The 22,899-nt window shown below is 39.8% G+C and overlaps 1 protein-coding gene across 1 annotated transcript in view; it reads right to left on the bottom strand.

Moving 5' to 3' along the window:
• Nucleotides 1–577: 577 nt before the first annotated feature.
• hecw1b (HECT, C2 and WW domain containing E3 ubiquitin protein ligase 1b) overlaps nucleotides 578–22,899 on the bottom strand; it is a 43,611-nt gene continuing 21,289 nt past the window's right edge. Inside the window, exons 7-28 of the mRNA XM_026946214.3 lie at nucleotides 18,864–19,006; nucleotides 17,868–17,968; nucleotides 16,415–17,737; nucleotides 15,646–15,747; nucleotides 15,235–15,385; nucleotides 13,115–13,227; nucleotides 12,713–12,834; nucleotides 11,731–11,916; nucleotides 11,407–11,541; nucleotides 10,229–10,334; nucleotides 9,642–9,738; nucleotides 9,454–9,537; nucleotides 8,548–8,654; nucleotides 8,252–8,366; nucleotides 7,987–8,100; nucleotides 7,128–7,280; nucleotides 6,751–6,849; nucleotides 6,414–6,543; nucleotides 5,796–5,942; nucleotides 5,497–5,611; nucleotides 5,183–5,381; nucleotides 578–3,969 (exon numbers count right to left, since the gene is read on the bottom strand). Coding sequence (XP_026802015.3) covers nucleotides 3,858–3,969; nucleotides 5,183–5,381; nucleotides 5,497–5,611; nucleotides 5,796–5,942; nucleotides 6,414–6,543; nucleotides 6,751–6,849; nucleotides 7,128–7,280; nucleotides 7,987–8,100; nucleotides 8,252–8,366; nucleotides 8,548–8,654; nucleotides 9,454–9,537; nucleotides 9,642–9,738; nucleotides 10,229–10,334; nucleotides 11,407–11,541; nucleotides 11,731–11,916; nucleotides 12,713–12,834; nucleotides 13,115–13,227; nucleotides 15,235–15,385; nucleotides 15,646–15,747; nucleotides 16,415–17,737; nucleotides 17,868–17,968; nucleotides 18,864–19,006 — 3,954 coding nt within the window. The 3' untranslated portion in view covers nucleotides 578–3,857. The remainder of the gene's footprint in view (nucleotides 3,970–5,182; nucleotides 5,382–5,496; nucleotides 5,612–5,795; nucleotides 5,943–6,413; nucleotides 6,544–6,750; nucleotides 6,850–7,127; nucleotides 7,281–7,986; nucleotides 8,101–8,251; nucleotides 8,367–8,547; nucleotides 8,655–9,453; nucleotides 9,538–9,641; nucleotides 9,739–10,228; nucleotides 10,335–11,406; nucleotides 11,542–11,730; nucleotides 11,917–12,712; nucleotides 12,835–13,114; nucleotides 13,228–15,234; nucleotides 15,386–15,645; nucleotides 15,748–16,414; nucleotides 17,738–17,867; nucleotides 17,969–18,863; nucleotides 19,007–22,899) is intronic.

Genomic DNA, 22,899 nt, shown 5'->3' with positions numbered 1-22,899 from the left:
CTTGCAGTAGCAGCATAAAATTCAATTCTTAAAAAAAACCTCAACATCAATCTCTAAAATTTTTGAACACTGTACACTAAGTAAAAAAAATAAAAAATCTCTGCATACTAAGCAGTATGTCTAAGTAACATTCTTGATTTCCCAGTCTACCTTATTCACCTACTTTAATGCACATAAAATCCATTTAGTGTTTCATGCATTCATTAATGCACCCAAGATATATATATATCCCTTCACTTTTCCTCTCTCCTCTTATTGTATTTTTAGACTGAACCATGCTGTCAGAAAAATCACAGATCTACTTTTGGTAATTTGAGACATTTTGAAAAAGATTCAATAAGCATACAAGCATAAGCATATGTTGGTAATTTGAACTGACTTTACGCCCCATAGTTGCCCTCCTGGGAAGAGGAGCATGGGGTATATGGAAGCAGAAGGAGTGACATAAGGATTTGAACTAAAAAAAAAATTAAAGACCATTGAATTCTTAACACTGAAATATATTAGGTCCAAAAACCCCTCATGCAACATTTTAACACCCTGTGCTTTTTGACAAGAATGATCAGCAGCCAGTGGATTACAAACTGATTGTTTATTGACATTCTTGAACAGTGCTATGCTTTTTTACAGAGCTCGGCCTGACAAAGAAGCCTGGAGCCTTACAGAATACAAAACCGGCTGAGACGAAGACCTGATGGACACACAGTGCAACACAGTGAGCTGTTCGTGCAGGACAGTGTGTGTGTGTGTGTGTGTGTGTGTGTGTGTGTGTTTGTGTTTATGTTTATGAGGATAATGCAGGAGCCAAAACTTTCTCACACCTCCAACAGAATGTGAAATGGTTCGAGCGGAGGTGTTGTAAGGCAGTTTGATCAATCCGTTTGAGATGAAATCATCCCATACAGCTGTACATCCGAGACTTTGGGAAATTAAAGAGAAGCCCTGGACGATTGACAGGAAATTGCATTCTTGTTAGTTTAACTAAAATGTGCATAGCATGATGCATTTATACAACCAAAGGGTTAAGCAAAGAGATAGATTAATAGATTAAAAAAGAAGCCTCTTAATCCCTAATACATACATTGCATTTCAAAATTGATATCTATACGTTACACATACTGTATAGACTTATAATATACACATTTGATTTACAGTACATCCAATTATACAACGTTTCATTTGACACATTAAATACAAATGCACTGGTATATCCAGGAGTGAGCGTGATAGGAGATAATAATATTAAAAAAAAATCATAATTTTTGATCAGTGCTGCAGCATTTTTCATTTGTATACTACTTTGTAATAGAGTCTGAATACTTCAATTTACAAATACAAAGATCGCTCAAAATCCAATATCTGTACACTGGATAGCATGGATTTTCAAGCCGTCAGTATCATATCTTTCAATTTACATACAATATATGAAGCGTGACTCTACAGCACATGAGCTCCTCCCTCTGAAACGTGCTCAGACGTGTAAATATGACGAGAAAGAAGAGGTAAAAAGCTGAAATATAGACACCATAACCATCACATGACCAACCCAGACTCACCGGACAATCCCATGACCTTCACCACTTACATTTCTATAAATAAGAACTTCAATCTCCAGACAAAATGTGTTACAAGTGTTACAGCATCATACAAGTCATTTGGGTAATTACACAGTATTACATAGAATACACTGTACGTAATGAATTGTTTCACTGAAAACTAATCTTTACAGACGTCCTTCTGGGTAGTGTACAAAAGAATATTAAAAATGAAATATTATAAATAACAAAAATCTTAAGCTTAAGCTTATATACCACAACCTGCTTGACCCATGTTTCTTTTTTTAGTGTAAAAAATACTCCAGTGTTTTCTAACCTAACTTCCATCTACTGCGTCTGCAGTGTGTGTGTGTGTGTTTGATTTGCCACAGACAAATTTTGACACTTCTCTGTGCTGAGAAAAAAAAAAAAAAACAGAAACCAGTTCACTCCAATTTCACTCATAATAGAAGTCAGTAAAGGTTTATGTGAAATGTATTTGTCTGGGAAACCTGTTGAAAGTTGTTGTGGATGAATTCTTGAAAAAAAAAAAAGGCAAAAAGCCAAAAAGGTTTTAACCTAAATGGAGTTTTTTGAGAATGTGTTGACCCCTCAAAGTTAATAAACCATAAATGCAGTATATTTCTCCAAAACAACTTTTTTTTACCTTTTAATCACCTTGCACCTATATTTTCCTGCAAAGATCATGTTGGTTCTGAATTCTGAAAAAAGCAAATTGTTCGATAAAAAAAAATAAAACGAAAAAAATCTTAATGAATTATATTTATAAGGGAAGCTAAAAAATTGATAATAATATTTTTTTTTACCTGAAAGCGTTTTATTCCTCTTATACCACAGCAATTTCCCAATCATTAACAATTTTATTAATAAAAGCATGACACTTTGTTTAACCATCTTTAGTTACATTTAATGTTGTGGAACACTGACACAAGTTAGTTTCCGTTATCGCTTACGTTATGAAAGCTATAAACGGTTGTTCCCTCGCCAGCCTCTCTTTAAGTTAATAAGACAAAAAACACAAAGCTTGACAAAAACCATAAAGACCTCCATCCTGAAGAATTTCCCATTTCGGAAAACTCACCGTTACAAAGCACTGACACTGGAGACTCCTTCCATATATGGTAAATAAACGTCTTCTTATAGAACGACTGTACGTTTTTCTTTGATAAATAACAACACTCTTTGCTTATTATTAGTCTTATATTATTGTAGTGTGTCCGCCACACAGGTCCCTGTGAATGAGTCACTATTTAAACATTGTAGCCGGCACTATTGTCAGAGCTGTGACAATTAATCAACATCTTCTCTTCCGACCAATCAGAATAGAGAATTCAGCAGAGCTGTGGTGTAATAGGAAATAATACATCATAGATGGCATGTCCATGTGAATTCAAGAACAAAAGCTTTTTTTTTCAAGTATCAAGAATATATAACAAACTATATGAAAATTAAAAATGAAAATGATTGAAACATTAAAAGTTAGAAATCATCTCCACGTGACAGAACTCCATCTCGGGAGTGGAGAAATATGCAGGAACAGGCTTTTACATGCCAGAGTGAATTTCTTTCTTTTTTGTTTCCCAGCACACTTTGCTACACATTAGGCTTATTATATTTAAAATTGACAAAACAGTGATAACAGAAAAATGAACAAAATAAATAATCAACTTTGTTGCTGTATAAAATGATACATGGGTTCATGGTACAGTTACCATGACAACCCTACTCATGCAGTTGATAAAGATTAGATTAAAAAACACTGGAGTTTTCCAGTTTTCCTTTAAATCAGAATTTTCGAGCCTCCACAGCCCAAACGCTTCTCTCTCTCTGGTTCCTGATGTCATTTCCTGTGTTGCTTCTAATATTCTAATATTAGTGCTCATCTCTGTAATGACGCCATTTTGGAAGGAAGTGTTCACGTGCCTTGACTGAGTCCGTCGCCGAAGCTGATGTGAGTGAGATGCGGTGCGAGCAGTCAGTCGAGTGTGTATCCCAAGTGAACACTGCAGCCATGTTGGAGTCGTAGTGCTGCAGCGGAGGTCGAGGCCCTGAGAGTTAAGAGTTAGGCTAAAGCCTGTTGTGTCATATTGCATACACAGCTTGCATGGTGCACACGGTGCTGCCCAGAGACGGTACGTCATGTGCACAGGTGAGTGATGCATGCAAGGCTGTTTTCAGTTAGAAGCAAGATATACATATATTTATATACAGATCGCTATTTTTTTATAGACTAAAAACAGATCCACATTTATAGTAGTGTACTAGACGTGTAGCGTACACGAGCGATGCAGAGTCGTCATGTCACTCAAGGCCGAAAGTGCTGGTCTCCTCTACAGCAATGAGGAGCTTCTCGTAGAGCATTGTGTAGGACGGGTATGGAGGAAGATCAAGGCGGTTAAAGCATGTGTGAGCCCTGAAACAAACGACACATCATTTAAACTCTACGCACGATTATTTCAGAGATATGATTAGACAGTGTTAAGTAGATTAATCAGGGAATATAATAAAAATTTGCCTGCACAGAGCTCTGCGCACAGTCTTTGTGTTTACCAAGAAAAATAAATTTAGCCCAAACAATGTAACAGACTCTGATCAAGATCTTTTCAAAGAGAATTGTGGGGAATCTTTTGGGGAAATTTTTTTAGCTTTGAGTAAATTTATCATTTAATACATTTAAATTCTGAACAATCAGCAGCCTTGCTTTAAACTTGCATTATATTTTCACATTCATTCATTCATTCACCTTTAGTAAAAGCTTAAACATACCCAGCAGTAGCTTAGTGAACCAGCTAAATATGGAGAACAACTGTGGCGGATTTCTCACTGCTACTTTCACACAGGCCCCGACAATATCCTATTCTGTCATATCCGTGGGCACCTGACTGTCACACCCATATGTGGTTCTTCCCCAAACTGTTGCCACAAAGTTGGAAGCACACAATTGTATAGAGTCTTTGTATGCTGTTGCATTACAATTTCCCTTCACTGGAACTAAGCTGTCCAAACCTGTTCCAGCATGACAATGCCCCTGTACACAAAGCGAGCTCCATGAAGACATGGTGTGTGAAGGTTGGAGTGGAAGAACTCGAGTGTCCTGCACAGAGCCCTGACCTCAACCCCACTGAACACCTTTGGGATGAACTGGAACACCGACTGCACGCCAGACCTTCTCATCTAACATCAGTGCCTGATCTCACTAATGCTCCTGTAGCTGAATGATCACAAATACCCACAGCCACACTCCAAAATCTAGTGTAAAGCCTTCCCAGAAGAGTGGAGGTTATTATAACAGCAAAGGCTGAATAAATCTGGAATGGGACACTCAACAATCACATACGGGTGTGATGGTCAGGTGTGCACAAACTTTTGTCCATATAGTGTACATTCTAGAGAGCATTCAATTGGATGAATACGAGTAGTATAGAACGAGACATAAAAATCAAAAGTAGTCATTTTCCCATTTTTTTGCAATTTTTTTAGATATACTCTAATGTTATTCATAAAATTCAGAGACATAATTCTCTGAAACACCCTTTTTAATTTCACATGCGCTCTACACCTAGAGTATGTAGTACAAAAGAAAAGATGCCAGATCTACACAACTCACAAGTGTATTTAAAATGTACCTGGGCAGAGAGGTGATCTTTCCCCACTTCTCGATGCAGAAGCGGCGCAGGCCGTTGCTTCCACGCAGAGCCGTAAAGCCCTCGTATGGCACGCTGGACGTTCCTGTAACAAACTGCAGCAGCCGCAACCTCTGCTCATTGTTAAAGCGTTCTACTGCTCCCCAGAACCACCGGATCACGATGTGTCCGTCGTGGTAGCCTGAAAAAAAAAAAGCGAATAAATATCTACCCATTACTATTAACTGCTTTAATCATGATAGCAACCAGTTATTATTCATTAATGAATGATGATTAAAGAGAGTGTGTATCCTCACCGCCTCTGTATTCTGTGTTGGTCCTCCAGTCATTGAGGTCGATCTCGGCTGTTCCAGCGATTACCAGCTCCAGCTCTCTAGCGTCAAACACAGACACCAGTCGAGAATCCACCACCTACACACACAAGTACACAGATATCAGAGGTCATACAGAGGCTGGTGATGAGTATTTGCGTACTTCCCATGCATGACTTATCACCTATTTTCAATTTTTTAGTAAAGAGAATGATGCCTATAGATATGGTTGATACTAAAATCAGCTGGATGCACAAAAGAAAAAAATGTGGCAGTGTGTATACCTCATAAAAGCCTCGGACCAGAGCCTGGGTTTGCTGAACCACTCCTCTCTCCACTCTCCACTTCACCATGCGCTCTATGTACTCTTTCTTGTTCTTCTCCGTCACCTGTATGTTGGCTCCTCCTGATTTCAGCTCCCTCTCTGTTACCTGACGATACACACAAAGCCAAGTTCATGAGCCAAAAAAAAAAGTCTGTGGATCAATTAACTGACAATTTCTTATTTCTGATGTTTCCTTTCAAACTAATTTCCAGAGACAGATCGGAATCCAGTTCGGCGCAGATTATATGTGTGAGAGGGTAAAAAATTGCATGTCACATCTTTGATTTTTATGACTGAAAACTTACAGATGTTTTGCTATAGCTGCTATAACATATCTAATAACAGGAACTAACTTATTTTGTGGACGGTCCAATGTAACTAAATGGATAAACAATATGATATGTCATCCTTTGATACATAAAAGTGTAATCACTGGCAAAATTGCTCTGGTATAAGCGAAATAAAACACTTAGATGTGCTGTTACAGGAAAATAATCAACTGTAGGCATCACACCACCCTGTTGGATGCTATAATGAAGGCGAAGTGTGTTTGGTTTTGCATTCTTTCCCCACACACCTGGCCAAACACCTCCTCATTGACGGTGAAGTTGAGATCCAGGACGTCTGTGATGTCGTTGTCCTTCATCCACTGTAAGCTCTGGTGGAACTCCTCATCCAAATACTCCAGATCACTCAAGTCAGTCGCTCTGAACACAAGAAGTACGTTAAGACAGTGAGTACACAGAAGGGCTGAGAGTATTATACACTCTGGTTGTTTTTTTTTTTTTCAATTTTAAAACACATTGCTGCACTGAATATGTCCTCAACATCATTTCTTATGGACAATAACAACTTTGACTAAAATGTATCAGCCATCACACACAACCGTGAACAAATTGTGAGCTTATACTTACAGTCTGAGCAGAGCTTTATAAAAGGGCCGGGTGAAGAAGGCATCCAGCAGGTACTGATGAATCAATGCTAGGCCTAAGATCCGCCCACTGAAACGAAACCTAAACACAAACACACATTTGTCAGGGTTTAGTCAGGGTATTTGATTTCTCAAAAAGCAAAAGAAATGTCACACACAGCTTGAGAACAGTAAGGAAGTGACAAAAGCTACTGAAGAACTAATATCCAGATTGGTTACTCAAATTATGGGACCTGCAGCTCAGCAGAATGATTTAATTTAACCTCAACTCAAATCTAGATATGTTTTACGAGCAAGTCTCTATTTCTCAAGGTCACATCTATCATGGATTAATCAGAAGAAGTGTTCAGACGGTCTCACCATTCCAAATGATTCTCTACGAAGGCTGACATGGGGCTGATCTGGACTGTGTATGTGTCGTTGGCGGAGTACTCAAACAGACCGTAATAGGGGTTAAACAGTTCCTGAGAGAGCAGGAAGAAGAACTCCCGAGAAGGTCCACTGTAATCCAGACTGAACAAAAAAAGACAAGAAAAAACACTGAAAATGTTAAGATTAGGAAAATAATATTGCTTAAGATGAGCCACCTTACCAGAATTGCTTTAATGTATTCAGTATACTATGTACCTTTTCCATCAATTCAAATCACAGAGAATTAAAGCTGCAGTATGTAACTTTTTTTTTTTCATTTTCCAATCTGCATCCTCAAGCTAGCTCACTTCTATCACACAACATCTACCTAATGGAGAGGGTGAAAGCTAGTTCGTGCCAGTCAAGACATCTTTTCGAACTGCTGCTCATGCTGTCACAGGACAAATGAACAGACATGAAGAAAAATGCCAACTGCCCTCTTCCGCATACATGAGTTCACAGATGCATACGATTGGCTAGAGTCGCTCAGACTGACAGGGGAGAGAGTAACAGCACCCCTTCCACCCAGAGACCACAGCCGATTTTGCTTTCTTGGACTCCAAGCCATGGATAACTGTGGCATCGTTGGGGAACATCAACAGATTATGCCATAACTATTGGCACCACTTACTATTGGAATACTACTACACTAGAACGTGCATTGAGTCACCACTCCTAACTATTTAATTACAAAATATTCATCCGAAATTGCTTGAAGAATCCAAACCCTTACAATACTACAGCTTTAAACACAGATTTTCAGCTTTTAAACCTCAGCTTTGCGAACAGAAGGTGATGCGGGACATACCCTTCCTCGCCGACAAAGGTAATATAGAGTTTGTTCCTTTGGAGCTCTTTGCGTGAGTAGGCCATGACCTGGTTAAACGTGCCTTCCAGTAGATGATCTCTCCGTACTATTAGTCTGGAATACACAACAATGCCATGAGATAATCAGTTAATATATGGACTTTTACAAAACATATAAATATCAGTTGATAAAGAATATATCTACAATCCTGTATTGTTGTATTGTGTTATTTTTCAGTGTGATTTTTTGAGTTAAGCTGACTCACTTGATTTTCCCTGGCCCTTGTCCATAACCCTTGGCTTCCAGTTTCCTGTAGAAGTTACGAAGTTTGGCCTCAAAGTCTCTGCGATATGGAGCTGGAGCACGAGCTCTCTGGGTTCCTGTAAAACCAATCAGTGAGTCTCAAAACTACAGAAGCTATCACATGGAAAGCTTCCGGAGCTGAACATTTCCATGTCATTAGCTAATAATTTAACTAAAAATGACGGGAGAATCAGTACACAAGTCTCTGTTTTAAATACAAAAATGTGGATTTGACGCTGTGTAGCAATCTGACCCCACCTGGAGAATTTTGCGGAGAGGAGCCGGGGGAGCAGCGGGGAGAGAAGGCGAAGCCGGAGTGAAACGTGGCGAGAGGAACGTAGGACATGATCTCCTCCTCAAACAAACTGCGCACAAATACACAACCTTCTAACCAGTCTGAACAACTGATGTCGTGATTTACGAAAGGTGTGTGTGTGCAAATATGATATCACAACAAACATACAAGTCGATTTATTAACAAGGGCTTTTGAGGATAACGTCTTTCAACAAAGCAAAATAGCATAGCTTGTCTTTTTTGTTTTTGCTCTATTGAATATGTATTTTGAGGCAGTTCAAATTAAAGGTGGAAAATACTGGGCGGAGTTTAATCCCAGTCCGAGAAATCGGATTTACTGCAGGCTTTGGGACTGGCAATTATGTGTACAAATTATTTTGACCAAAAGATAAGTATTACAATTGCAGAAGCTGGTTTTCTTCCATTTATGACAAAATCATACCATTTAATAAATCTTAATAAGGAGATTATAGAAGTTTATTGAAATTATTGACAGCATTTAAACAGAACCTATGAAAATGTTTTCGCTCTCATCTACCATATTAACAGACACAATCATGTACACTTTTACTTTACATTTGTATCATATTTTGAGCCTCGTGTCTTTGATATCTGAACTCACCACATGTATCATGAACAAACAACACAAGCAAAAATCCTTATTTTAATATTGATTTGTTCCCCGACTTCACATGTGACATAATTTCTGCAATTAGTCTTTGTAAATCACCTGCAACACACCCACTTTATACGATTTTTTGCTCATGTAAATTAGTATGTTATTAAAGAATGTTAGTATTGTTAGTATATCAGTGCCTGAATGTTCATCGTGTCCTTTATTGGAGTGTGTAAGCTACAAGATGGCATACCTTAATAGCATGACAAAGTCGGCATCACAGGACAGCTTTTCTAGTCTGGGTGTGCCTTCTGTACGGATGTGGTGTACCTTTTCTCTGAAAACACACACACACACACACACACACACACACATACTTTAAGCATGGTTTTCCTACAGTTCTTCAGTACACTGATCAGAAGGTCAGAGGTCAGGTCGTACTTGAGCGAGTGGTTCCTGGCCAGGCTCGGCTGCCTCTCTTGGAGCACCTCAAAGATGTTGGGTTGCCGTAGAAACGCCACAATCTTATCGTTGTACGCTGTTGTGGACACAAAAAGTGTTTCATTAGATATGTTTACTCTATATTTTAATCTGTTTTGCTTGCTTCACTGCAAAAGTGAAGCACAGACAAATTTATCTAATATGTCATATGATGAGATTACTGTATAACAAAAAAAATTATTACACCTATTTTTAGACATGTTGACAATTTTTATTACTTTCAAGGTTGAAATTGTCTTGATGATGTTGAACTGGCAGGTGATTTTGCTTGTTTGTAAAAAAAAAAAAAAAACTATTCTTGAAATGAGTAAAATTATCCACGTAAAGAATTAAGATTTCATTCTTGAAATGAGTAATCATATTTAGAAATAGGTTTAATAATTATTTTGTGACAGTCTCATAATAAATAATATACAAAATCATTTATATTTGAGATATTTACACTTGCTAGGATGTCTTTTTTTGCAGTGTTTCTAAAGCACTTTGTAAATGCGTAATTAAAACCTGCTCCACATTGCTCCACTCACCCAGTGGCACCGGCTCCTGTTGGCTTTGGTTTCGGACGGCGGCTACTAAACTATTGCCAGGCCTCGCTAACAGAGACACTCCACGCGTGCGGGACACATCAGATGCCTGCCAATGAACAAATAAAACTACTCATTGAGTAAAAGTACAAAAAAAAAAAACGCACTTCAAAAAATTTTATATTTTCAGATATTTCACTTTCTCACACATCTGACTGAGTTGGTGATCAATATTACATTCAAGTTTTGTTTTTAACAACAAACTTATGAACAGAACAATAACAGACTTACTACTAGTCACGGATAGAATAAACATTAGTTAACTAACATTCAGATAAGTACGGAACAAAACACTTGGGGGTGTGCTGTTATAGGAAAATAATAAATGACGAGGAAGCATGATGAAGCCTAAGGCGAAGCTACTTTAAGTTAACTCCAAAGTTAATTATTTTCCTAGAGCATCACATCCCAAAGTGTTTTATTCAACTTATACCATATTTGAATCATTTGTCACTGCTTAAAATCTTTTATTAATTAAAAAACACCAGACTGGAAATTTTTTTATCTGTTTATAGTTACATTTAATGAAGCTAATAAGACAAATGCAGCTTGTCATATAAACTCTTTTGTCCTGAAGACTTTCCTGTGTCTGAAAACTTACTGTTACATAGCACTGACACTGGAGACTCCTTCCATAAATGTTAAATAAACGTCACTTTTCTTTGCTAAATAATGGAACATTTTCAATACATTTATTATTAAGCTTAGATTATATGGATCTTCAGTCCGAATAAGTCCCTGTGAATTAGCTGTTACTATAGAAACGATAACATATTAGAATGAGTGCATTAATATAAATCTGTGATTTGATTTGCAGCTGGAATTACAGTCTGAGCTGTGTCTTTATAGAAGAGTAACAGTGAGAATTCAACCGCACTGTGGTAAAAACATCAATTAATACATGTGTTAATTACATTATTTCCATTACATTTGGTGAATTAATGCTGAACTTTATAGTTTGTAATCTATTGCTGTATATAAACGTAAGTTAGGGGAACCTAAGCTAATGTAAAACACGTATGATTTCTTTTCAAGCGTTGACTTTAAAGATGCACTATTTATAGGAGCCTGTAAAATGTGCCATTCATTGGAGTTGCTCACACACACACACACACACACACCTCTCCTGCACTGTAGCTACGCAGTCTCTGCAGGTGTTGCCGGTGAGTGAGGTGGTTGGGCAGCCTGCCGTTCTGCAGAGGGATTCTGGGATCGATGAAGGTCGTTGCACGGCTGTTGTGATCCACAAAGAACGACTGCAGAGTCAAGCAAAGAGAGAGAGAGAGAGAGAGAGAGAGAGAGGCTGTAAAGGTCAGGACTGGTCACAGCTGCTGAAATTACACTGTATTTTGTGTCATTCACATCAGCCGGATTTGATCTGGGTCAAGTTGCAGATTTGTTACATATATATTAGGTAGAAGGATTTTATGTCACTTCGTTGGCACCTTTCCCTGAGGGTCGGTTTTAATCTCCCAGCCCCGGGGCAGATCCATATGGGAATCAGCAAAGCGGTTCAGGAAGGAGACGAGATCACGGTTGTGCTGGTAGCGCTCGAAGTTCCGCGCGTCCCTCCTGATCTTCAGGATCATGTGCTTCAGACACGAGCTGTTAGTGAACATGCGATATGCACCCTATCAGGGACAGAGAGCGAGAAAAAGAGATATACATTCAGCCACACAGAGAATATAGATTAGGTCAAGATAATATGTTGTTTATCAAAAACAAGCTATGATTAGTTAGACTTAATATAACTTAAATAACTAAATGTCTTTATAAATAAATTAATTTCATTATGCAGCATGGAATTTCGTTTCATTGTCCTTACAGGGTTCAGATGTATTTGATTACACTTAAACACCTGAAGTCAGCTTCTGTCTGTGAGCTTACATCTGCACAATAACTCTGTGTGTGTGCGTATGTGTGTGTGTGTGTGTATGTGTAGAGCTGGAGTCCTGCGTTTACATATGCCTTGCAGAATCTGCAAAATGTTATTATAATGCTATTTCACATAACAGATGTTTACATATAGTCCACAAGACAAAATTATAACTGAATTTACACAAATTAACCAGTTCAGAAGTTTACACACGCTTGATTCTTAATGCTTTGTGTTTGTTGAGATCCATTTTTTCACACTTAGGACAACTGAAGGACTCACAGGCAACTATTACAAAAGGTGCAAACATCCACTGATGCTCAAGAAGGCAACACAATACAGGGGCGTGTAAAATTATGAACAAGATGATCGGTGTAAATTGATATTATTTTGTCTTCTGGGAAACATGTAAATATCTTATGGAGGCTCTGAAGGGGAGTATGAAATGAAAAAAATAAGATCTTTAAACAAAATAATTACAATTTACACCAATCATCCTGTTCAAAAGTGTGTGTGTGTGCGTGTGTGTGTATGTGTGTGTACTAGCTCACGTAGTTGGCATGGAGCACGGTGAAGAACTCGGGGTGTGTGATGAACTTGACGGCCGGACACTGCAGCAGCAGGGTGACCTTCTGACAGTGACTCGGAGAGCAGTGCGAGTCTCTCCTCGTCTCTGAGAGACAGAAATACGAGCAGAGAGGAAAGAGAGACACCAAGACCGCTAATAATTAACAAGAGAAATTTCTGCCATAAAGCATAAATTTAATGTTATTTGTTACATTATGTAGCATACTACAGTGCAGAATTTACAATTTACAATGATTAAATGTTAAATATATTGTTCTAAATATCCTTCCTAGCTTTTTTTATTATTAATTAATTAGCCTTATAATTAATTACACTTAGTATTTCTGGGTAAGCTGCATAAAGATGTGTGTATTTGTAGCTCTCACCACTTGTCTGAGGCGGTGAGTCAGTCTCTGTACTGCTAGTCCTCTCCACTCGAGGGTTCCCTCCTTCCTCTTCCCTCCTCTCTGTGGCCATGGTCCTCTGGATGGTCTGATATCTGAAACAGAGAAGAGTTTAGCTCCACAACATGACTCTGTCCATCATATCAGCTAGATGGTCACAGAAGGAGAGGTCTACAGGTTTTTTTTTTTTTTTTTTTTTTAACATAAATTGTTTTCTTAAAGAAGCAGTATGTCTTTTTCAAAGTCCTCTGCTGTCTGAGTGGTGAATTGCAATTGCACTGGAAAGACAAAAAATCTTTTCTGGCTGAGGCAGAGTTAATTTCAGGGTCAGAACAGAAAAAAATAGTATGATTATTAAAGATCTAAAACACCTTTAAAAATGGCAAACAATTTAATGCGCCTTAATGCGTCTTCTGTCGAAGTTACTCTCACTGTAAAACTCCAAGGAGCAAAATGCAGATGAAAACCAAATCAGCATTAAAAAACATCTGCTGCTACATCTGGACTCTGTAAAGGCTAAAAAAAAGGCACTTTCCCAAAAAAGAAAGTCATTTAACAAAAAAAAATATTTCACTCTAGTGGGCAAAGAAGCTGTGTAAGCATTTATTCTTCTGATGATATGATCTGAGCATCTAAAACTGAGCATCTGAACATCTTGCTGTGTTTACTGACAGAGATAAGATTCTCTTCCCAGTCCAAACTAAAGAATGCACACTGATAAGGGACACACTGTGACGTATGACAAGAATCTGTAATGCTGCCTGGATCTGTAATCATCCTGATCTGGCATCCTGACCTTGTCATTAGGGCCATGATGCGTTGCGATGTGAATCGTGGAAGTGTGCAATTCACATAGTGGAACTCAGCATTCTATTAAAATATGCATCTAATGCAATTGCACTGTTTGAACATCACAGATCCCGATCTCTGCAACCCATATTAAAATACCGCACCATTACCGGAAATTATCTGCACTTGTGAAGTGATGGATAGCTCTGGATCACAACGAACGTCATGCATTATAGGTGATATGGTCATACAACCACGTTAAAAAGAGTTCTTCAGTAGCTTTCAAATGGTACCTCTGCGATCTACAGTGCCTGAGAGAGAGTTCGCTGAAGCCGGGCATTTTAGCCAACTTTGGAGCTCTATTTCTGGTTAAAATGACACCTCTGACACTGCTAAGGAGCTCATTATGTTTCAATCAATCATTTTCCCTGGCTCTGAGACTTTATTTATTCAATCAAATTTTTGGGAGAACTTATAAATTTATTTATTTATTTTTAAGATATAGTGAACCTGTAGTTTTGCATTGCTTATGATTCAGAAATTTAAAGAAAGTCATTACAGTCATAAATTAAAATTTTGCTGAGAATTGAATTGGATTGAATCGTGAAGCCAGTACCGTGAATCGAACCGAACCGAGCTGTGACTGGGTTGTATCGTTACACCTTTGCTTGTTATGATATTTCTGTCCACCAGGTGGTGCAAGAGTGCCTGTTTTCAAGTCCCAGGCAGGAAATGTTTGCAGCAGGACATAATACTGAGGTGGAGGAGTGAAAGGAAGCAGTGCTGTTGAGTATTACAGAGGACACAAATCCATGCTGCATGAGGCTGAATCAGAGACAAATTGAAGCTTTCACTTCCCCTCTGTAGGTCACTCCACACATCCTCAAACTGAAGTATGATGCACTTTACACTGATGATTCATCATCCACAGATGGACCACTCTGAATAAAGTCCACAAAAACAGCTGAATCTTTATAACATTTCAGCCAAAAATAAAATGTACACAGTGTTACTGTTGAATGGTAAAATCCGGCTGACGAAGTAGCAACTGTTTATATCTACTTTAACGAAAGTGAGAACAGGAACTAACTAACATATATAATACATATGTTACATTTAATGTAAGTATGAATGGATAAAAAGTGTGATGTGTCGTTCCTTAATTAAGAAAAATCGTAATCATTGGCAAATTGCTGTGGTATAAGAGGTAAAAAATCACATCTGGCCTTGTCGTTGATTATTTTCCTATAACAGCACTTGCCAAGTGTTTTATTCCTTACACAGGGTGTGAAGACATACACACATAAACACACCTCCTGTTGAGCTGCTCCATTTGCTGGATGGATCCGGACCTGCGCAAGCCATCAGGCGTCGCTGCTGCTGTTGGTCTTTGCCACGTTGTGGTGCGGTTAATGTGATCCACGTAGAACACACGTCCATGACTGTCGATACGCGCCTCCCAATCTGCACACACACACACACACACGCACCAGAGTGGTGAGAGGTGTGATAGAGTAACACCGATAAACAGGCAGAGTGAGTTGAAAAAGTCATTCTGAGGTAATCCTCACAGCTTGGCTCAACACACTTGCTATGTGTGAAACAGAGATAAGCAGAAATCTGTTAAATTGTGTGTGTCAGAGATGAGTAAAAAATATGCAAGTGTCATTGACTACTCCTTTAGTGTGTCTCAGTGTGTGGGTAGTCCAGAAGGAGCAGCTCACTAGGAGGAAGGGGCTCGTCGATGGTGGGGTAGTGGTGGGGGTCTGGCCTCAGAGCAGGGAGCTGGCTTACTGGAGGGTGACTACATGGCAGAGGACACTCTCCTATACACACACACACACACACACACACCAAAAACAATATAATAAAAAATAGCTTCAGTTTAGCTTTGAGCTAGCTGACACTAGATCACTGACACTGGAAACTCCTTCCATAAATGTTAAAAAAACATCTCCTTACCAAAAACTTACTATCACAGAGGACATCATATCAGCCATTATATCAGCAATTGATATCAAATGATATCAGCAATTACATCTAACACATTTTTCTAATCCATTTATTATCAGCCTTAGATCATGTAGCGCATCCACCATGCAAGTCCCTGTGAATAAGCTGTTACTATAGAAATGATAATGTACTAGAACGAGGGCATTAATATAAATGTGTCATTTAAATTGCAGCCAACATTACTGTCAGAGCCGTGCTGTTATTAAAGAAAATACCTTCTGACCAATCAGATTTGAGAATTCAGCCACGCTGTGGGATAATATTCAAACTGCAGACAAAACATTTGATGTCTGGAGAGACATGTTTTCACTACAGCATCTACACCAGTAACACGGTGAGCAAAATTCAACTCAGCTATTAAAATTTAGCACCATTCCTACTGGGAGATTTTGCCTCTTATGTACAACATGTCTTTATAAAGTATGAATGATAAAAGCATTAAATAAATATTTCGGGTATGTCAGAATCACTCATACTCACTCCTGTTGCTTGTCCCAGCTCCCGGGGACTCTCCATTACCCACAATGCCATGTGGACTTTGCACATGAGTGTCAGGCACTTCCTCCCACCCTGTTCCGTCCCTCATACGATTCCGCACCCCCTGACAAGGCTCCACCTCTAATTCCAAGATGCCGTTCAGCCCATCCATGTCGTCCTCGTCTTCCTGTGAGGAGAACATGCTGCTCTTGGTGCATCGTGCGCTGTCCAAAGACGCTGCACGCATTGCGCCCGCACCCCTCGCCACCATGTGACTACAGCACGGCACTGGGCTAAGGTCAGCCTCACCCTCACTCTCACCTGGTGACCTTTGGCCTCTGACCTGACCTTCTGACTCTAATGCTTGGCCCTCTCCGTCTAGTATCTGCACAAGTTCTGAGAGGCGCTGGTGCGAGCGGCTGCGAGGAAGGGAACGACGTGGGCCATTGGGAGTCAGCGGCTCAGGTGCTACACCATCTTCGTCTTGCTCCTCTTCTTCCTCTTCTTCTTCTGTTTTAGAGCTTTCTGATTGGTTAGAGGGAAGGCTGTGGAGAAGGTGGTGGAGACGGATGTAGTGTGACCGTGGAGTCTCAGGTTCCTCACATGTCGAGGCAATTACCGTCTCCAGCTCACACACGGGCAGTGAACAAGGCCGATTTTTTCGCTTCGCTGCACCACGCATCCGGAGTGAGCAATCTTCGTCTTCTTCCTGATCTTCATCCTCTGCTTGAGCACACTCCTCAAGGAAGACAGGTTGAGGTTCAGATCCTCCCATGGCACTCTCCATTTCTTCCACCATTACAGTAGGGGCTGCTGTTGTTCTTTCCATAGTTTCTATATCAACTGGTTCCACAGAAATTGTCTCTTGATTGTATCCTTCTCCTTCTATTCCTGTCTCTCCTTGCTCCATCTGCTCCAGAGCTGCCAATTCCTGTTCACTCTCTACATCTTGCTCAGGCGTCAGGACCTCCACCTGACTTCCTCCATCTTGCTCAGCTGCCAGGGCCTCCACTTCTTGCTCACTGCTCTCTACAAGTACAGATTCTGCCTCCTGGATCCGCTCAGTCTCCTCTGGTTTCTGGATCTCTGTCCCTCCCTCATCTGCCTCTAAGGGCTCTACATCCATGGAAACTTCTACTGAGGCTGTGTCTCCATCCAGTGGCAGATCAGGAGCAACCAGATCCAGGCTCATGGTGTCCTCGGCTTGGACTGGAGCAAGATGTTCTCCTGCCTCCATTTCCCCTGGCTCATGCTGCTCAGGTTCCTCTGGTTCCTCATGCACTGTGGTACACTCAAGCTCTGTGCTGAGGGACATGTCCTCATCATCTAGAGGATGAAGAGAGCAGCAAAAAAAAAAAAAAAACACATACTACATCAGCTCAGAGTAGCAGAAATCCAGATAAGCAGAATCTGCCTATTGCCTGTAATTGTGATGATGAAGTAAATTTGGACAAACCTGGATGAATGGAGGAAGTTATCTCAAAGCGAAACTGCAGCTGACCACTGACATGCTCTGTTGGCAACCTTCTACCCAAACTGTAGCTGACCACTCGGTCACTGTGGACAGAGAATAAATGAAAAATTCTGTTTATGAAGGTGTTAAGGCCAGAAAAGATAAAGTCCAGCATAAGAATGGTGGATATCTTTAGGATTCCACAAATCCAGTTACCCTGATGTACTTTCTATAAGAATTATACAGATAGCACATGATTCTGAGTCAAATATGGTGGAGGTTAACCATACTATCATGATGGAAAGTGTACTGGGGGCCAAAAATGACGCAGCGGTAAGCAGCCACATTTAAGGTTTTTGCTATATCTGGATGGCAGCAGATAGTGTTGCCACATCATAGCTCCAGGGTCCCCAGTTTGATCCTGAGCTCCGGTTACTGCCTGTGTGGAGATATGTATGTTCTCCCCATGTGGGTTTCCTCTGGGTCCTCTAGTTTCCTCCCACTTCCTAAAAACATGCTAGTAGTTGGATATAAATAGATGACATGTGAATGTGTCCCGCAGTGGCGTCCTATCCCCCCTCAAAACCCTGACCAGGATAAAGTGGTTACTGAAGATGAATGAATGAATAAATTAATGAGCTCCATTTGGAACCTGAGTCAAAAATAGCAACGAACCAAGCATATAATTTTGGTTTGGCCAATTTTAAGTTCTTGTCAATATCAAGCCTGATGCACTGGCAGCCAGATGCAGATGAATTCACTGCTGTCAATACATGGCATATGTGGACAAGATGAAAATGGTATATTGCTGAAACCAGGTCTTAGCTAAGCAGGTAAGCTAAGCAGTGACTGAGCTTAGCTTACCTTGAATGCATATTGCATAACGCATAAAGAAACATCAAGCCATATATAGGTAACTCCATGTCAGATTACCACATACTGTATGAGGGCCAAGACACAGATTACGAATTCTCCATGTACAGTATGTGCAGAACTTACCCGATAGCATGCTTCTCCAGTAATCTCTGCACCGGCATGGACAGTTTGCCAAGGAAGCGCTTTATGATGGGTCTGCTCTTGGCAAATTTATCCTTTACCTCAATCTCCAGCACGTCCGTGGGTAAAGACACAAAATTAAACCTCTGTTGTTTAAGAGAGAGAGAGAGCAAGAGAGAGAAAGAGAGGTGATAAAAATCAGGACCAATTTAATGCTAATCACAGTAACAGCTCTCACACAGTGTGAAGCAAACAGTGTAATGACTCTCCTAGTGCGAGACCAGCAAATTCAAAGAACACAGAAGAAGTCTATGTAAAAATGCAGTTTGAAATAATTAATTTGTTCTATACTATAAAATATACAGAAACATACACACATATATATACACACACACACACACACACACACACACACACACATATATATATATATATATATATATATATATATATATATATATATATATATATATATACATATACACACACACACACACATACACTTTAGATAAAACAGGTTGAAACACTGCTTTTTAGCTGTATCTAATGTCTTTTTTTTTTTTTTTTTTTTAATAATAATGCTGAACTTATTGGCACCCCAAAAGGAACATTTCAAATAAATGCAAACAAACTGTCATTCATGTCCTTTCATGTCCATGTCCTTTTTCCCTGGTAGAGAAATACGATGTTGCACAAATTGTAAAATCCCACTGTCATCCATTACCAATTACCAAACCGAAGATCTTTCAACACAGATGGCTGCACAAATTAGGCAATGGCTATTAAAAAATACATAAGCCCTTTAAAATACCATTAAGCACAAGTAGAACCATAGAAAAAGTGTCACATGTCTACAATTAACGTCAACAAGTGTCAGTAGAACTACATAACATACAGTATACCACATTTATTCAGCCAAATGAGATATATATACCTCAATAACACTTTAGCATGCTAGATAACTTAGCTAATATTAGTCAACTACAAGTTGTTTTGGCTAATGTTGGTTAGCTAGTAGTAGTAATAGTAGTAATAATCTTTATTTGTATAGCACGTTTCTAAAAATTCGTTACAAAAGTCTTCACAATACCATCTAGAAAATAGACTCATAATACAATAAAAAAAAGCGCACAACAAGAGTTTGGAAACTTCTACAGTGACAGTAATGCTAAGTGCACCAGTTACTACTAAGAAATAGTAAAATCAAGATACTGAAATGGGTTTTAAGACCGTATCTGATACATGAATGTTCTCAAGGGGTATATTGTTCCAAATGTATGCAGTCCTGCTTTCTCTACATAAAGATAGCCAGCTTACCTCACTAACTAACATTAACCACTAGCTAACTTTGTTATCATTAGTTTGCTAACATTAACAGAACATTAACTGAACAGTTAGCTAGTCAGCAGTTAATATAGCAAGTAAGTTGGATATATTTCAGTTGAGAAAGAGGGGTTGTGCATTTGCTGTCCATTAACCACTAGCTAACCTTACTATCCTTATCTTGTCACATTAACAGAACTTTAACTGAACAGTTATTTCACTGACTGTATATAATGTAAGATGTATGGAATTACAGAAAGCTATGCATTTTATCTCATTAGCAATTTTTTTTTTTTTTACAAATGGTTATCTTAATAAAACACATTCATTATCATTAAATTATTTCCATGACCATTCTTCTGTGTTTAAACTTTGACTTTTACCAGCCACCTTGCAGCTTCTTGCCCAACCTAAGGCTTTTACCTGCATGGAGCTTGGTTTGTAGGTCTGCAGCTACATGTTACTCACATTTTTCTGGCCCAGAAATTAGCTCCACCCTCTTTCAGAACAGAGCTGCTCGACTCTGGTCCTTTTTCCTTAAAGGCAACTGACAAGGAACTAACTGTTTCAGTAAAGAGGGTTGGGTTGGCTCTGGGCAGGGAAAAGCTAATCATCATATATTTATTATGGTTAAAATTTGCCTCACGGCCAGCAGAGGGCACCAAAAAAATTGCACATGGCTCCTTTAAGATTAATGAGGAGGAAAAGGGAATTAGTAATAACTATGATGCCACTTCTGGGTGCAGACGAGCTTCTCGGCCTGCTGTCTGCTCCCTCTCGGCATGATGTCTCGACGTGGAATATGCATAAAGTTTAAAACGGCTCTGATCGCCAAAAGCCTGCCATCAGCAGGAGCGCTTATCATTTTTTGATGGTTTGCTCCATTTGTGACAGACGATGCTCTGGCATCTGGCCAACTCTTCTCTCTCAGCAGGAGTGCGATTTCTTGGGGAAATCTGACAACGACACAGGGGGGAGGGAAGCGAGCAAGAAGGAGAATCAGCGAAACAGAACAAATGTGCGACGTGCTCCTAATAGGAGGAGCAGAAATAAGAACTCGGGGGGAAGAGAGCAAGAAAAAGAAAGAGGGGGATACATTATTGAAAACCCTGAGAATACAACAAGAAGACTGTATGAGTTCCTTTTGCTCTGGTGTCTTTGTGTGTAGTGATTTCTCCCAGATCATTAAAATGAAAAGCCTGTGTGTCTGCGCTGTTCATGCATGACGCCAACAAGTCTTCTGTATGTGTGTGTCTGTGTGTGTGTGTCTGTGAGCAAGGTCCTATCTAAACAGGAAGCGGTGGGTCTGTGGGAATGGCAGAACTGCACAGATCATGAAACAGGAGATGAGAGAAGAAAGGAGAGAGTGCTTTTAACCCTCGTACAGCATCTCCAGCACCACACACTACACACTTATGCTTGCTTTATCATCAGTCCGAATCAGTTATGGGCTTTCCAATTTGTTTATTAACATATTTATATCCCCTGGCTTATAACATCAATGTGCAATCACAATGTATAGGTGCAATAATGTTCAAACTGATGTTAATTCTTTGTGTTTTTCATCATTGTGCAATTTAGGCGTAAGTTTTAAGCCTAGTGATAGAGATCAGTAAGTGATGTTGCTTTAAACTGATGGTGTTGATTCTGGTGTCAGTTCCTTTATCCTTACATCCCCTTTCTTCTCACAAGAAAGAGATTAGATGCTAAGAAGGGAGAAGGAAATGACAAAGCACTACTGCAGCCCATACGCACAGGCAAAGGCTAAAAATGAAGACCTGAGCTCTGGCATAAAATCTCTCTAGCTATGTCTTATGGAATGGGGACTACACTACCCAGCATGCCTCTGTCATCTCTGTCTTCCCTGGCATCCCTCGGGAGTCTTTATGGAGGAGACGCCATGTTAGCGCCTCATTGTTCCTGCAGCTTTCTCTTCAGTTTTCTGACCCTTGTGAGAGGTCATGTGACCTCCTAACCAGCATTTAACAGCATCAAAAATATAACAGAGAACATCATCATCATTCTTGGTTAATATTCATGGGTATGGACATGAAGTAAATCTTTATACTTATATATAGAGTGTATAAGTATGCACGTGTTTGTGTGTTAACTGTGAGGGTGGAAAAAAAAGCCACAGCTGGAGACAGCATGAGCAGGAGGTTGAGCCGTGGGTGAGGTCGCTCTCCAAGGCAAACGGCAATAAGCTGCCTCAATCTTTTTCCCTTCACAGAAAGATGAAAAGGAGATGATTTCCCCCCTTTTGAACCCCCGCCTTACTCCTCTCTACCCATCTTCCCTATTTTCCACATCTCTCCATGTCGACCTACTTTCCCTCCTCCCCTACAGGGCCAGATCTCAGCGCCGGGTGCTTCAATCACTCACGTGATGAATCCCTCTCATCTAAAGCTCTGACTGAAAGCCGCCGATCATTTTTCCAGCTGGAGAAGACATGACCGGAGCCATCGTTCCAACCAATAAAGGCATATCTGTGTAGTCCGTGTGCTCTCTGAGGTACCGTGTGGGCATGGGGAACCAACAGAGGCAGTTTGGTGCCTGATTGGCAATTTTTAACCAGTTTTCTCTACAAATTTAGTCCAACTCTCTGAGACTCCCCTGTCTGAAAAGGAGGGTCGCTTCCTTTGAGATATGTAATGGCAGACACTCTATCCTTTCACACTGCATCTCACACAACACCATTGGACAGCTGAACACGCTC

The sequence above is a fragment of the Pangasianodon hypophthalmus genome, chromosome 21 (genome assembly GCF_027358585.1).
Source record: "Pangasianodon hypophthalmus isolate fPanHyp1 chromosome 21, fPanHyp1.pri, whole genome shotgun sequence".
Taxonomy (NCBI): Eukaryota; Metazoa; Chordata; class Actinopteri; order Siluriformes; family Pangasiidae; genus Pangasianodon; species Pangasianodon hypophthalmus.
This window is presented reverse-complemented; position numbering and strand designations above follow the sequence as displayed.